Source organism: Sturnus vulgaris, chromosome 8, assembly GCF_052056855.1.
Source record: "Sturnus vulgaris isolate bStuVul1 chromosome 8, bStuVul1.hap1, whole genome shotgun sequence".
NCBI lineage: Eukaryota > Metazoa > Chordata > Aves > Passeriformes > Sturnidae > Sturnus > Sturnus vulgaris.
In genome coordinates, this window is record NC_142250.1 from 23100674 (window position 1) to 23115514 (window position 14841).

The window sequence follows — 14841 nt, forward strand, 5'->3', positions numbered from 1 at the left end:
TGTATTAAGTGAAACACATAAATCCATATAGAAAAATATTCAATGATTGTATATTTAATGCTTGTATTGTAATGGATATAGCTGATGTGACAAGGTAACTTGAAGTATCCAGATTTTGAGTGCTTGACTTGGTAACCATAACATTTAAAAATAGCTTGTAACATTGCACATAGCAGGATAAACTTTAAATTGATTACATTGTTTTGGGACGTACAAAGAGAAGTGCAAGCACAAGGTCATCAACTGTTTGTACAGTATCTGTGTTCCACCTTGAAGGGGACTAAAATATATCCCATTATGTATGCTTGGCAAGATGTGTATTCACTAGTAAGTCATGGTGCCCTTCCTCAGTAATTCCAGTCCCTTTACAGAAATTTGTTACAGAGCTGTTGTTATGTGAGACTTTTTTTTAACAACACTTCCTAACGATCTCTGTTTGCTGCTGGTGCCTTTGATTGAAGGAAGAATGTAGTTTTATAAGTTGTGCGTCTGAACACTTGGATTTCTAAGAATGCAACATTATTCCTTTCATGGAGCAATATTGTCAGGAATGATAGGCAGTGCTCAGTGTACTCTATATCAGGTAGGCAGACAACACTATTAAATATGATGCTTTGCCCTGAGTTGTCAGACAAAAGAATTAGTTCATTTTTAGTTCTAGGTTTAGGGTTTTTTTGGTGTATTTTTTTTTGTTTGTTTCGTTCTGTTTTAGCTATTCCGTGAATGATAATTATCTGAAAGGGAAATTAGCTAACAATATCACAATATCAAAGAAAGATGAGGGGAGAGGTGAGCTGCTGTGCCTGTCAGGTCAGACTTGATATACCTGTTACCTCTGCATACACGTAGTGGCATTAAGAGGACTGCTGGCACTCCAACAGCCACACCAAGTCACCATTTCCTACATTCTGTAATGTCTTTTCAGTCCACAGCACTGGCATTTTTAACAACAACACACAGCAAGCTTCATCCCGAGTGTAAATTTATTTTATGTCCAGAATTTAGGAAATGGTAACAATCCTATACGTGAAACTTGCTTAAACCTTCTCCAGCTAAAACTTGTGTTTCAAAATATGTCTGCACCCTAGTCCTACCGAGCTGTAACAGATTTAGCTTGGGTATGGAAAGCAGAGTAACCAGCCTGCTTCCTTTGTTCCTGTACAAAACACCAATTGTAGTAAAGTAGGTGATAACATACTGGTGTGTTTGTGCCTGTGTTTTTGGGGGGAGGGAGTTTGTTCCCCCTTGGAGCCTTACTTTGTGCCTAAGAAGTTCACCTTTCAGGCTGATTGGATTATTTTGTGGAAGGTTGTATTGCCTATCAGCCTTGTTTTGTTGTCAAAATAAGGTAGTCCTAATCATGTAGAACATGGGTAAAAAGTAAGTCAGGTTTGAGGGTGAAGGTAACTGGCCTGTTATCTAGAGCATATTTGTTATTTGTAGGTGAGCCACAATATTACTTGTAGTGCTGAGCACTTAGAGCTGAGGGGCAGGAGCAGCAGTGCTTTAAAGTGCTCAGTGCTAATTACCTTAAAAAAGTGATACCTAGTCTCTTGTATAAAAGATACACACTTGAATTTCCCTTGCTCATACTGTTTTTTTTCCCCCAGTTTTCTGGAACGATGGAGATACTGCACACTTAACTTGGAAAAAATGTTTGAAGAACCTAGAGATTTTGAGGAGCAACACAGAAAGGTTAGCAGACAGACTCTTAGTACCAAGTTTAAATACTATGCAGCACATGAGTGAAAGGCAAAGACTGCATGAATGCAGAGGGAGTTAAATACTCAGTGGCTACTTTTTCACAGAGTTCTTCCATTGTGAATGCTGCTTGAAATAGCTTCTAAAGTGATGCTTAAAGTAGCCAAATAATATAAAAGTACATATATATAGAAGGAGTAAATTAAGCTTGCAGACACTACTAACTTTTGTGTTAATTTTGACAACTTGGCAATCTTAATGTTCTAAACATTTCAGTAGTATTAAGCATAGTATTAATATAAAACCAATACCAACTGAGCAATATACTGGACATAGCCCTTATGTAGTACTGTCAATGGTCTGTCATAGGTAGGCTTGTGTAAAGTCTGTATACATGGTTTCTTACTTGCCAGTGTCTTACCACATTACATTTGGGTAAGTATTGCCTGTGTTGCAGAGGGAAGAAGCTGAGTTGCCTCCAGGTATGTAGGTAGCCATGTGCTGAGCCCTGTATTGCTGAACAGTTCTTTCTAGAAGACAGGTGCATGACTTTTAGAAGCAACTGATCAAAAGCACAATAAGATAGTTGCAGAATACAGCTACATTATGGCCCAAAGTGACTTGCTGAGACTTTGCAGGTCTTGACTCAGTCTTGCCTTTAATGCCTTGAATATAGTCCTAGAGAACACTGCCTAATTTGGAACAAAAAGAACAAACTGGTGTGTATAAAGTGTCAGTTTTGGAAAATACCTTTAAGGTGGATGAGTCTTCAGGTCCAGTGAAATCAAACACTGCTAGAACTAGATAACAATTGCTCCTAAAAGCTTTTCATTGATGCAATTTATACATTCTCAAATTAATTTTCACCACTTGAACATTTGTGGAAGTTAACTTTGTTCACAATAATATAGTAAGTAAACCACTGTGACAGAACAGGCTATAAGATAAAAAAGTGGGTTTTTTTCTGTGTGTATCTCCATAAACAGTAATTCAGCAAGAACTGAGTGGATAGTTAGTTTAGCAATGATGCAGTGCACCTGGGTCACCAACAGTAGGCAATTTGAAGACAAAAGATTTGAGAGTTATTAAGCCAAATTGTGTGTGTATGTGTATATGAGATAAAGCTGTAAAACGTGATACTGTTCATAACAAATTGTGAAGGAGCACATACAAATATATACATTAAAACATCAATGCTAGTGAATTGATCTTTTCTTGCTGGAAGGGTGTTAAGTAATGCAGTCCAGCAAAGTCTCCATACACTACTGAGCTTACAATATTTTTAAATTTTATTTCTACATTTGAAAATACAAACAAAAATATCAGTGAAACAGGGTGAAGCTGAGGGAAAGTACAACATATGTCCATGAATCTAAAACATTCAGGTGTATTTATTGCCACTAATCACAAAGTACAGTCCTATTTTCAACTTATGCACAGTGGTGCATTAAGTCAAGTTGCTCTAATTTCTGGGGCTGTGCACTTTACAAAGAAATTGCTGAAAGCAGTGATATATGGTAAACATAAATTGACAGAGTAGATCACTGTGGGTGTTCTCATTTTTAAAAGGAAAATGTCCTTCAAGAAATCTATTTCAAATAGCAGTCAGAGGACCAGGCTGTGGTATGCAGTTGTTCTTCCCGTGACCTTGGATACCTGTGTTGTCACAGATCACTGTGTATCTGCTTTGGCTTCTTGGGTTAAATGTGAACTTTTCCTGATAAAAGTGACGTGAGGTTGAACTCTATGAAATGCATTTCTTATTACTTTGTAGGTGCTCTTGAAAAGTGTTTCCCAGCGTTTTGGATTTTCTTCTTTTAATACCTTGTCCATGTCTTGGTATGTTGAAAGAAATGATTAAAGAGGTCTTCATTTTAGCAGTTCAGTTTGATGAAGACACTCTTACAATATGTTTCAGTTTTGTTGAGTCTTTTGTGTTGTTTTGGCTGTCAATTAGAACCAGGGAGGTGCGCTGATGATTCTCCACTATTTCAGCAACACTGTCAAAGCGCTGGATAAAGAAAACAAAAAATAATTAGTGCTGGCTTCCTTTAATGCTATAATATTGACAGTAATCACTGCATCTTTTTATCTTTGCTTCTCACATAACTGAAGAGAGTTAAGCTACTTGTTACCAAGTTAGATGCTTTGCCTTTTAGTGAGAGCACTGATCCTTCTCTTAGTTCTGATTTTAGTAATAAACAGATTAGATTTAGACAATAGAAGATATTACAGGCACCAGCTGTCTCCTCCTTTCCATTTGTGATTGCCACCTGCACAAACTGAATCACTGATTTTGCTGTGAGCCATAGTGAACTGACATTTCATTTTACCTTGATGTATAGTAGGCTGCAGATTGGCTGCTCAGAAGCTGTGGCAGATGTGGTTCAGCCGCCCCAGAGGGAAGGCTATGTCCAGGAGTAACAGGCAGCCATTTATGAGAACTGTTCTAGTTATGCAGTTTTGATGTTTGTCACTGTAAATTAGTATCTAGAATCTGCTAGGTCTGTTGCTTTTCCTTTTGGACTTTGGATTACCTATTTATCTGGAGGTCATTTTCCACCCTTTGTTGAAGAGCAGGTGAGCTCCAGGCTATTACATTTTCTCTGATCTCAAAACTGGTGCCTGGGAGGCAGATAATTAGTCTATGTCAAGCCTACTTTCACACTGCTGAAAAGCCTACTCTATGCAGTGATAAACTGTTTTTATTGGTATTTGTGTTCCAAGTTTCTGTTTTGCTATTAATTATCTCTGTGGCAGAGTAGATAATCAGTGATCTTTTCACTCCAGAGCCAAAGTTTAATATTTTCTTTATGTGAAAACAGTATTAACAGCAATCTCATTTTCATTTTTGATAGTGTTGGGGGGTTTTGTTTTTTTGAGCATGGCTGTTCTTCCTTTGCAATTTTCTGAGAAATATAACTAGAGTCTTAGAAGGTAAATGGAGGACCATAAACAGAAAATTTATCTAGCAGCTGCAGCTCTTATCCTGTTAACTTTATTTAAACAGCTCTATGAATATGTTTTAAATTTGATCTGAGGTTTTAGTTACAGTGTACAGGAGCTGTTATAACACTGGTTTCTCTAGCTTGACAGATCAGTCATTAGAAAGGGCACATTTTTATCTTCATACATGAAGAATCTTTTTGGTCATAGTGCAATATATCTTAGTCCTTGCTTATTAAAGGTATATAATTGAAAATTATTAGGAAAAATACCCCCACATCATCTCACCTCTTCACCACTTTTTTCTCTGCCCAGTGCATATTGTCTTGTTGATTCAATAAATCGTATAGGAACGTTGTACACTCTCCTGTTGTAAAACACAACCAGTGTATATGGTTGCCGTGAGTCCTGTCCAGAACTCTTCCTTATTAGAAAAGATCCATCCTAAAGACAAAAAATAGTTAGTGTATTTGGCTCATTTCTTTCTAATAACTTAGTTTGGTTTTGGCATTATATTTTGGTTTTTATTAGCATTAAACCATTTTTCTCCCATTAGAAAAACAATGGCAGCAGATGAGAAGTAGCATGTATTCCTGCTAACAGCGGCTTGCAAAGGTATCATTCAAGAATCACCTTTGCTGCTGCCTGCTCTCTCTCTCAACCAGAGAGAAAATGAAGAAATACACACACAGTGGCAGCCATCTGTTGGGATCCACAGATTGTTAGGGAATAGTTCCTATCAGTTAAAGTAGGTAGGCAAGAAAGCAGGGAGAGGTGGAGATATCATTTCTCCAGAGCTGTAAAAAAAGGAGCTCACCACAGTCAAGAACCTGCACTCCCGACCATGTAGCCCTGTGCTCACTAACTCAAAGTAGCCTGCACCTGGTGATAGCCCCCATGCTCTGCCCCTTTATCCTGCTCTGTGGACTCATGCAAAAGTGGAAATGTACTTCATGCTGAGGATGCAACTCTACATGCTCCTCTTCCCTCTGTGACACCAGATTTTGTACAAAGAATAGCTGAGAGAATTAAAATTCTCCAAATACCTAAATGCACAGTGTTGCCATTTCAAAATGCATAGCAACAGCAGCCTTTCCAAACAGCTGTTTTCATATGAGCCTTTGTGTAAGTGGTGGAGACCACTGGACTTTGCATTTCTTTTAAGGGGGTGTGCATGAGCTGGATCATCTTCCTCAGCTCTCTAGTCTGTAACAGCCTTCTCTGCAGTGCTTTGGTCTTTGAGTAACACTAATGCAACTTTGTGTTGCAATGAAAGCCAGTGTTAACTAATACCACCACAGTAATTCCAAGTTTGACAGCACTTGCATGACACAATAGTTCTGACCTGTTCACAAAACAACTGATGCTCTTTGAGTACTTCTGGTTGTCTTTTAAATTTATTTGTTTGAAGTTTTAAAAATAGATATTCTTTAAAAGTGACCTACCTTATTTGATCGGTACAGTGCATCTTCTGCCATTTTCCTATCACAGGTAGCAGCATACCATGCTTGACTGTGAACACCAGCATCCTAAAAAGAGAGGAACAGTGTTTCACCTGTAAAATAATAATGATAATAATAAAGAATATGGCCTGTAGGGAAGTTACTGCTAAATAATGACAGCTAAGAAGAACTAAAATGCAGAAAACAGAGAGTTTAAAAATGTCTTTGCCAGGAGTTCACAGTTTTAGTTGGATAGAGGTAGGGCAAAAAAAAAATGGTGTCAAAACAATGGTAACAAATTTGTGATAAAAGGCTGATGAATCACAAAAGAGAGATGTCCTGAGGAAAGCAGTCAGGTTCAACTGTTTTAAAGATGGATAGTTTTAAAGACGAAGCTATTCCAGTAGAATTTAAAGAGGAATAAAAGAGGATTTAAAGAGGAAAAAACAGACCATTAACAATTTAAATGCTGCTCAGTTGTGGACGTGAGGCATTTGGATTTGGTTGGTATGTAAGCTTTGGGAATGACGTTTCCCATACACTTAATGCTATTTGTGAACACAATCATGATTGTCTCCACCTGGACAGCATGAAGGTTGGGTAAGTTTTTGCTCCAGCTTTACAGTAGCAAGCTTAATGATAAAATTAATTTTCACACAGGCTTGTAACCTCTCTACAAAACAGATTAAAGGTTGCATATTATAACTGAGTTGGTCTAGCTGACATACTGCTGCTAGAAAGGGAATGTCTTGCCTTCTCCTTTGCGCTCATTTTGTTGCTCATCTGATCCCATGGTGAGATAATTCACTTTATTAAACTTGCAGGGAAAAAACCCAAAACTTTCCTTTTGTTTTGCCTTTTTTGTGTTTGACTGCCAAGCTGGTTTTCTGTCAGTTTAATGACTTGGCTCAACTCACTGCCAGATCAGGAAGGAACACCAGAGAAGCTGGGAGGGGAGCTGACAGTGAGGAGAGAGCAGAGCCTCAATTCTGAGGGCATTGCACTAAATTCTTAGACTGGCTCAAGCCATAACATACAATTTTACCTTCAAAAGTTTCCCAGGTATTTCTCCAGTCACAGTATTCATTCAAAAAACAAAGGATGAGAGGAATTGCAAATATGAAAGGTACTTGTCCACGGAGAGAATGAGTCCAGTGAACAAACCTTTGTTCAACGAAAGAAGAAATCAATGGGCTCCAGACCTTTCTCCTACCACTATCCACTATCTTTGGCCTATAATGTAGAAGCAGACAGCTGCTGCCAGCGTTTGGATGGGAACCAAACAAAGAGTGAATGTCATGGGAATGAATGACATCTGTGAGCACCTGTATTGTGCAGGATGTTACTGCAAATGATACCAATGTATATATGCTGGGAAAATAACACTAACAGCTAAATTTTTTTAACAAAATGGATCTTTTATTAAGTTCTGTTTCTGCCCATGGCTGTTACATAAAAATTGCAAATGTAATTGCTACAAGCTTTTTATGCAGAGTCGTCTGGATTGCTTATTTGAAAGTAATTTTTATAATAAATATGTATTTTGACATACAGTTAAAAATTTTTCCAGAACTTCAAATCCTTTGTGTTCTTCACTGTTGTATTATCTTTGTCATTTCAGACTTTAGAACACTTACTGGCTCTGCATGATAGAGTCTTTGTTTTACACTCAACAGAACTATTTTTATCTTGTTTGTGACTACTAGGCTTATAAGAATGGCTTTTTGCATTTTGTAGTCTCCCTTCATCCAAAATGAGAGTAAGGGGAATAGCACTGAAATGAAAATAACCTTGCATTTGCTTAGATCATTCAAAGCTTAATGTTGCAACAAAACACATAAAAAAAAGAATTGCCCATAAAACTGACAGCATTAACTGTAATGAGGAGAGAATTGTTTAAAGGAACAGGAGGGAGTTGGAAGGAGAGACTAAAACACGTAGGGGAAGCATTGCAGCATCATTGTATTTGCTTACTGTACCTTTTTTTTCCTGTACACACTTTGTACAGCTATAAGTTAGAAAAAAGGAGGTGACTAAAAACTCTTTATAGCCATCTATATCAAAGACTATTAAGTATGTATTAAGTACATCACCACAGATTTCCTTGTTTCAGTGATGTTGAAAATATGAACTGGAAGAGTCCGGAAGACATGAAACTAAAGCTTTCTGTGATTGGTAGAGTGCCAAGATTTAATATAATACTATTTACATGTTTTCTACAGTTTGTTAAATGTCTCTTATGCTATATGTTCTGATCATATTTTAATGAAAGCTAACATTCAGATTATTTGTGCTACAGAAAAGCCTCATTGGAAAAGGGGGCATAGAAGCCCTCCAACAAAAGGAGTGTAATTTTCTTTTGAAAGGCGGTAGGAGTGAAAATACTATTTTAAAATAAAGGATAAGGAGATTTCTGTAATATTCATTTAGCTAATATTGTACCTGGTCTGCAGAAATTGAAATAGGTGAAGTGCTGCTGGGAGGGGAAGCACCCAAAGAACGATTTGCAGCTTCTGGCACTTCTAGAAAAGAGAAAGAACAACGTGCATAAGTTTTCAAAGTATGTTTGTTGACATGTAACGTCAAGATGTAAGAAATTGATTTGTTACAAGGACTTTGGAAGATCTGGAAACACTTGACCTTTGGTATCACTCAGGAAAGCTTTTTTTCTACTGGAAATGGATGGGGCCTATATAAATGCTGGGACACTTGCCTGCCTAAAAGCTAGCCTTGCTTATGAAGAGAAAACCAGTTTGGATAACAATTTGGTTATTAGCCAAAACTAGACTCAGAATACAGGAAAAAAACTCTTCCATCACCAAAGTGAATGAATGTAGCAATAAATAAGAAAATGCAGGAACATGACATAAACAATGCTCAGTCTAGTGTGATAAGCAGTCTTACAGGTGAGAGAGTCAGGAAAATGAATGTATTTCAGAGACAATTATTTACCAATTTAGACTACCTGAATTGTTTGTATGCATGTGCAAGAAGTTCAGGCAGCTAAATGGAGCAGCAGAATTAATAAAAAACATTATGATGCTTAATTATAATTGGAATAACAAAGTATAGTTGAAAATAGTTACTAGGGCTGAAATACAAATGTAAGAATTTAAGAAACCAGAAGCGAAATGTTTGAGTAGTGTTGCATGGTAATGATATGATAGAAATAAGTATGGATAATTGCTTTCTGTTAAAACAGAATTTGGCCCAGGAGTGTAGGTGTCTGCTATAGATACTTGTGAACACAGCTGGATGCAAATTAATATACTGGAGCAGATGATTGTAGAAAGTTGAGTGATACTTACCTTGTTATTATGGGAGGCTTTTTTCTTGCATGTTTTACTTATTGGGGAAAACAAATGCTACTGTTTCTGGATATGGTTCTCTGCAGACTGCATTGTCAAATCTTTCACTAATAAAATTCTGATTTAGATACTGTTTTAGACAGCAATAAGATTGTTATAGACAAGACCATGCAGTGACCAGAATTTAAAAATTCAGTCGGACCAGAGAGCACAAAGACAATTGTGTGAAGTACATTTAGAACTTCTTTTATAGTAGAGATGCAGCTGTCTGCATCCCAAGTGGAGGGGAGACATTGTAGGGAGCAGTTCCAGCTATCCATGAATTAATAATGACCTAAAGAAGGCTATTCAATATTATGGATTTTGATTTTTCTGTAAAAGTTTGACTGACTGGCTGTTAAAGCTACAGCTGAAAGTAGACTGTATGAATAAAGCAAGAACTGCCAGAAGTCAGTCAGGTTAGTGAATCAGACTTGACAAAAGGATATTAAAGTAAGTAATGAAAGATGCCTTGGTTGTATGTAAAAAGTAAAGAGAGATGGGGCTTTATGCAATAAGAATTTTATTGATTTTAAAGATAATCTAGGTGCTAAACAAATAGTAGTTCTGGCACAGAAATGGAAATTTCCACATTCAAATTGGAAGCAGAGCTTAAATAACTTTAGTACAATTGAACCAATGGGCCTAGATAATCTTTACCTGGGAGATTTTAAAAATTGGCACATGAAATTCAGGGGTGGTAATAGTTATTTCACGTAATTTTCAAGTCAGGATGGTACCAAATGATGAAAGAATACCAAACATAATTGCTATACCTAAAGTGGAAAAAGTGACTTGAGCATCTACAGGGCTTTTTGTCTGGTTCCACAGAACACAAGGCCCTAGGAGAGAATTTGAAGGAAATATCATCAAGATATGGAAGTAAAGGTACAACTAGCAAGAGAAAATCTGAATCTTAGCCAAGCAGATAAAATGTTAGAGCTCTTTCATAAAATAACAGAGTTCTACAAAGAGGGAATGTGGCACTGAACTTAATCTGGACTTTGGAGGAGCATTTGACACTGTGCCATAGGGGAAATAAGTACTTTTAATGACAAAGATGGAAGTTAGCTCTAGGCTAGTATGGAGACAAAGAAGAGAAGGGACATTAGTGGTTATGGGACTAGTGGTATGTGTTATAAAGTTGTTATTGGGCCTGGCAAAAAATAGGATTATGCTAAGGAAAGTTTACTAATCAGAGCATCATTTAACACCAGATGGTGTTGAAGAATAGTTACAGTTCTGGGAGTAGTAAGAATTTATGCTTCAAGTTGAAGCACATCAGTTGTGTGACAGGAGCAGACAAACTTGAGTGCAGCAGTCAAGAGCATTAGTGTGAACCATATTCTACTTCCTCAGCACAGGAGATATAATTGCAACATGAATCAAGCAAATGTTTCCAGGAAAGAGATACACTAAGAACAGCATGCAAATACAGATTTCTGTGTGCCATTCTCACCATCTGTTTACACTGTAAAAGATATGTTCAAACTGAATAGGTACAGTAAAGGGATTATAGGAAGGTCAGACAAGTGTCTGCTAACAAGCAACCAGAAAAATGTTAAATCTAATTTACACTTCTGTACAAAGAGGGTTTATACACGTATTAGCTAATTTGTTTCTAGCTGTGAACTGAAAGTCTATCTTGGAAAGCACTACTTAGAGAAGAGCTTTAGCATTTGCTATTATAAAAGCACCTTCTTTTTTCCTTCTGTAGAATAAGAATAAATTGAATGCAATAATAATCTGTCTTCTAGGCAACAGAAGCCTGGAGCAGCCCAAAAATGTCGTATTTAAGACAAGAAAGATTGATGGAATCTTTATTATGACAGGAAATTATCCAGACTGCCTTTGCTAGAAATTTCCAGTATTCATAAGTGTAAATGAAGCACCCATTTTCCATCAATAATCCTGAGATACTCCCCTAATTTTACTAGCTGAGCTAAGATCCTGGATACTTGGCCTCCTCTTTGTATGCATTACAGATACATTAACTCCAAATTAATTAACATGTAAGGTATTTTGAAATAATTTTAATTCAAAGATTAATTTGAAATTACAAGTTCATCACATTTTAATTCAAAAACTGAATTATACTTACTTGGCAGAATTGTGGACTTTTGGAGCAGAGGCCTGAAATAAATATCAAGAGATTACAGAAAGGTCTGAGAGGATGTACCCAGTCCTGATAATATGAAAACTGAGTATTTGAAGCATGCAGTGGTAGAATGTGTTCCATCTCACCCATTTGTTCATTGAGAAACATGAGTCTGATATAGGCATTTAAAAAAAAAAATGATATCCCACTATTAGGAATTTAAACACATTTTTTAAATCTCCATCACCTTATTAGATTATACCCCCTCATGCTTTTTGGTGGTGGTTACAGTATTTGTATGAATTAATTTGCCACGCTTTATTTTTTTTTGCTACTGTGAGGTACTGTGAGGCTTCAGGAATCTCAGCTCTGAAAAAGCAACAAGAAGGCTCCAGTGAGAAGAGTGCTCCCCTTTGAGCCTCTCACAGCTGGTGCACTGAAATATTCAAAAGAGGATGGAAAGGGATCTTACTTTTGGGCACCACTTGGCAGGGGGGGAAGTGGAAGTCCCTGGTTGGAATTGCGCCGCCGTTCTGGTGCCGTAGGTTTTTCTGTAGTTTGGGAAAACAAACGGTAGAGTCAACGTTTCTTCAGAAATACATTATCCCAGATGAGGGAGTCCCAGTAGGTGAAGGAGGGTTTCTTTAATAAATCTGGGTTTTTTTCCTTTCATGGCAGCCTGGCATCACATTGCTTTTTCTGTTAACCGATTCTAGGCAAATATCTGTTCTCTGGATGCCTGCAGGCTCGGTGAGGTTCTGTGACACGGGGGGGTGGGCCTGGGGCCGGCTGCCTGCAGGAGCTGGGCTGGCCGGGGCTGGGCTGGCCCGAGCATCCCAGCCTGCAGCAAGTTTGCAGCTCCTGCTGAGCCCTGAGTGGAGGAGCCACAACCTCACACAGACACAGAGACAGGACGGGATGGATTTCCTGCCTGTGCCAGGGACTGGCTCTTGCCAGGAGTCAGCTCCATGAGAGACGGTTCTGGCTGAGTTCAGAACCCTTCCCTCCCCTCCCTTCTCCACTTACAGGGCTACATGGGCACGCTGCTGGTCCTTTACTGTCCTACATTACCCTGCCAGTAACCTCAGCAGTTTTACTGTGACTGCTTTTAGAGAACAATGATATTCAGTGCAACTAAGGCTGCCCAGATCCAGTTTGAAACTGCTAAAACCAAACACCCCTCAAAAACCTACAGCAAGTTGAATGTGGTGTTGTTTCATATTTTTAATAAAAAAATAAAATTCAGATATATTTTTCAACCTTTTCACAGTAGTAGTTATAATTTACCTTCGTTTGCAGTTAAGGTCTCTCTGGGAGGTAAACACGGTTTCTGCAGTAAAAGAACAACAACCAAGTATTAACTGGCACATCACTTGTACAGCAAATGTTTATCACGTATACATTTTGTGAAATAGCTTAGGGTTGATAACATCCTGGAAGAATTAGGAGGCAGGGACATAGCCATTCTGTGAAGAGCCTCTAGTTGTATGACCTTGAAGTTTGGGATTTTGCAAAGGAGATTTGGCAAGAAGCCCAGTTTATGGGTATAAATAGATGGAGAAAAAGTAAAATCTAGATGGTTCATTCTTATCTGAGGCCCAAAAATGGGAAGTCTATCCCAAATACTTGGAAATCAGAATTTAATTTTCACCCTTATTGAGCTTTGCGCAGAAGTATCTGAACACATTTCTGTTAACTGGAAGTTAAGCTGTCAGTTTAGCTCACAGTAAAACTGGAATCAATCTTCCAGTTTAATTTTTTCGTTTTAATTTTGAAACAATGCTAATAAACTGCCAGTTTTGAAACACTTTTCAAATTAAGTTCTTTGAGAATTTCAACCAGTCCTCTTACTTTCTGCTACAAGAAGTTTTGGGATATTTTTTGAATGACAAAATGCTTACTGAAAAACCTCAGACAAATTCTGGTAAAATCCTGCACATTTCTTGAGCTATCACTTGCAATGAACTCATGTTCTCCATAGGCAGCCCTATACATTCTGGGAATACTTCTGAATTGCATGTTTTCCCATTTATTCAGTTCGTGCACTGTGTTTATTGTTACATTCTAGAGCATTGAATTCAAACATTGCTTTGATCAAAATATTTTTCTGCTTGAGCAGAAAGATCACTGATATGCATTCATGTAATAGCACTCAAATATTTCCTTAAAATTTTACAATAACTTACAATAACAATTTCCTTAAAGTTTTACAATAACTTAAAAAATCTAATAAAATTTTTGGTTGATTATGCAATTACAAGTCAACTTACTGGTGAAATTACTGCATTAGAAGTTTTCTTGCTGAAGAATGGAGGAAAAAGAAAAACAAAGAATATAGTTACTTAACAGATACATGGATTCATTTAGCAACTAAGCATCAATTTCACTGGTTCTCAGGGTATTTCTGTCTAAGATGGGATTCACTGGAAACTTGCAGCAGCTAGAAACAAACAAGAATAAATAAGGAAAAAGGGTATCAGATGCAATGTAACCACTCAGTAAAGGTACTTACACAAGGAAGCTACAACTCTGTCCAATGCTTAGCTTGGGTGGGGCAGGAGAACTTAGTGAAAGCTTTCTGCACTTCTAGGCTTGCATGTGCTAGTGCTGCAGTATGGGACTAAATCAGACAAGGCAGCCAGTATCTGCCATCAGTGGCAGGCAGTGAAGGGCAAGGCCCTTGGCATACAAACAGTCTCCTCCAGAAATAACAAAGTAACAGCTTGCCTTTACCTAGTCAGGATATTCTTCGCGAATGGGAACAAATATTTTCCTGAATTCTAACTGGTATTGGCAAGGATAGGAGTTAGCTCTTAATGCACCTATTAAACCCATTCCCATCAAATTAGTATTTTTATCATTTTTTACTCACAGGCCCCTTGGTAACGGAGATGGAGCTGCTGCTCCAGTGGGAAATCTGGATTCTTGTGTGTTATTGAACCTCTGACCTAGAGATGCAAGCACATTTAGTATGCAACATGAGCTGTATCTGAACAGTGGATCTTCCTCATTGCCATTTTAGTGTTAATGTAATAAAGGTAAAAAATATCCATTGGTTTAATTTTTCCTTAACATGTTTTCAGTCTGATTATACAAGAGAAAAGTTCAGTAACAGTTCTTGCTTATTGCTGACTGTACAGATAAAATTTACACTGACACACCACATTGCACATTGTATTATGGTAACTGGTAGCATACTAGTCCCTCTCATATTGCTATGTTGTCATCTGAATACTTACTTTCATCATTGTTGTTTCCTTCATGGTCCTATAATGGAAAAATAGGTTAGATTTGATATGAAGGAATT

The 14841-nt window shown here is 37.6% G+C and overlaps 1 protein-coding gene across 16 annotated transcripts in view; it reads right to left on the minus strand.

Moving 5' to 3' along the window:
• Window positions 1–2967: 2967 nt before the first annotated feature.
• Window positions 2968–14841, minus strand: part of BLNK (B cell linker) — a 93593-nt gene continuing 81719 nt past the window's right edge. For 7 of the 16 annotated variants that reach the window (XM_088169158.1, XM_088169164.1, XM_088169160.1 and 4 more), the window contains 11 exons: window positions 14774–14801; window positions 14407–14482; window positions 13805–13835; window positions 12822–12864; window positions 12007–12085; window positions 11538–11569; window positions 10213–10278; window positions 8532–8611; window positions 6093–6176; window positions 4936–5091; window positions 2968–3712 (listed from right to left, as the gene is read on the minus strand). In XM_088169158.1, coding sequence (XP_088025284.1) covers window positions 3584–3712; window positions 4936–5091; window positions 6093–6176; window positions 8532–8611; window positions 10213–10278; window positions 11538–11569; window positions 12007–12085; window positions 12822–12864; window positions 13805–13835; window positions 14407–14482; window positions 14774–14801 — 804 coding nt within the window. In that variant the 3' untranslated portion in view covers window positions 2968–3583. Of the gene's footprint in view, window positions 3713–4935; window positions 5092–6092; window positions 6203–8531; window positions 8612–10212; window positions 10279–11537; window positions 11570–12006; window positions 12086–12821; window positions 12865–13804; window positions 13836–14406; window positions 14483–14773; window positions 14802–14841 lie in introns of all 16 variants that reach the window. The other 9 variants (XM_088169161.1, XM_088169167.1, XM_088169157.1 and 6 more) reach the window with 3 other exon arrangements.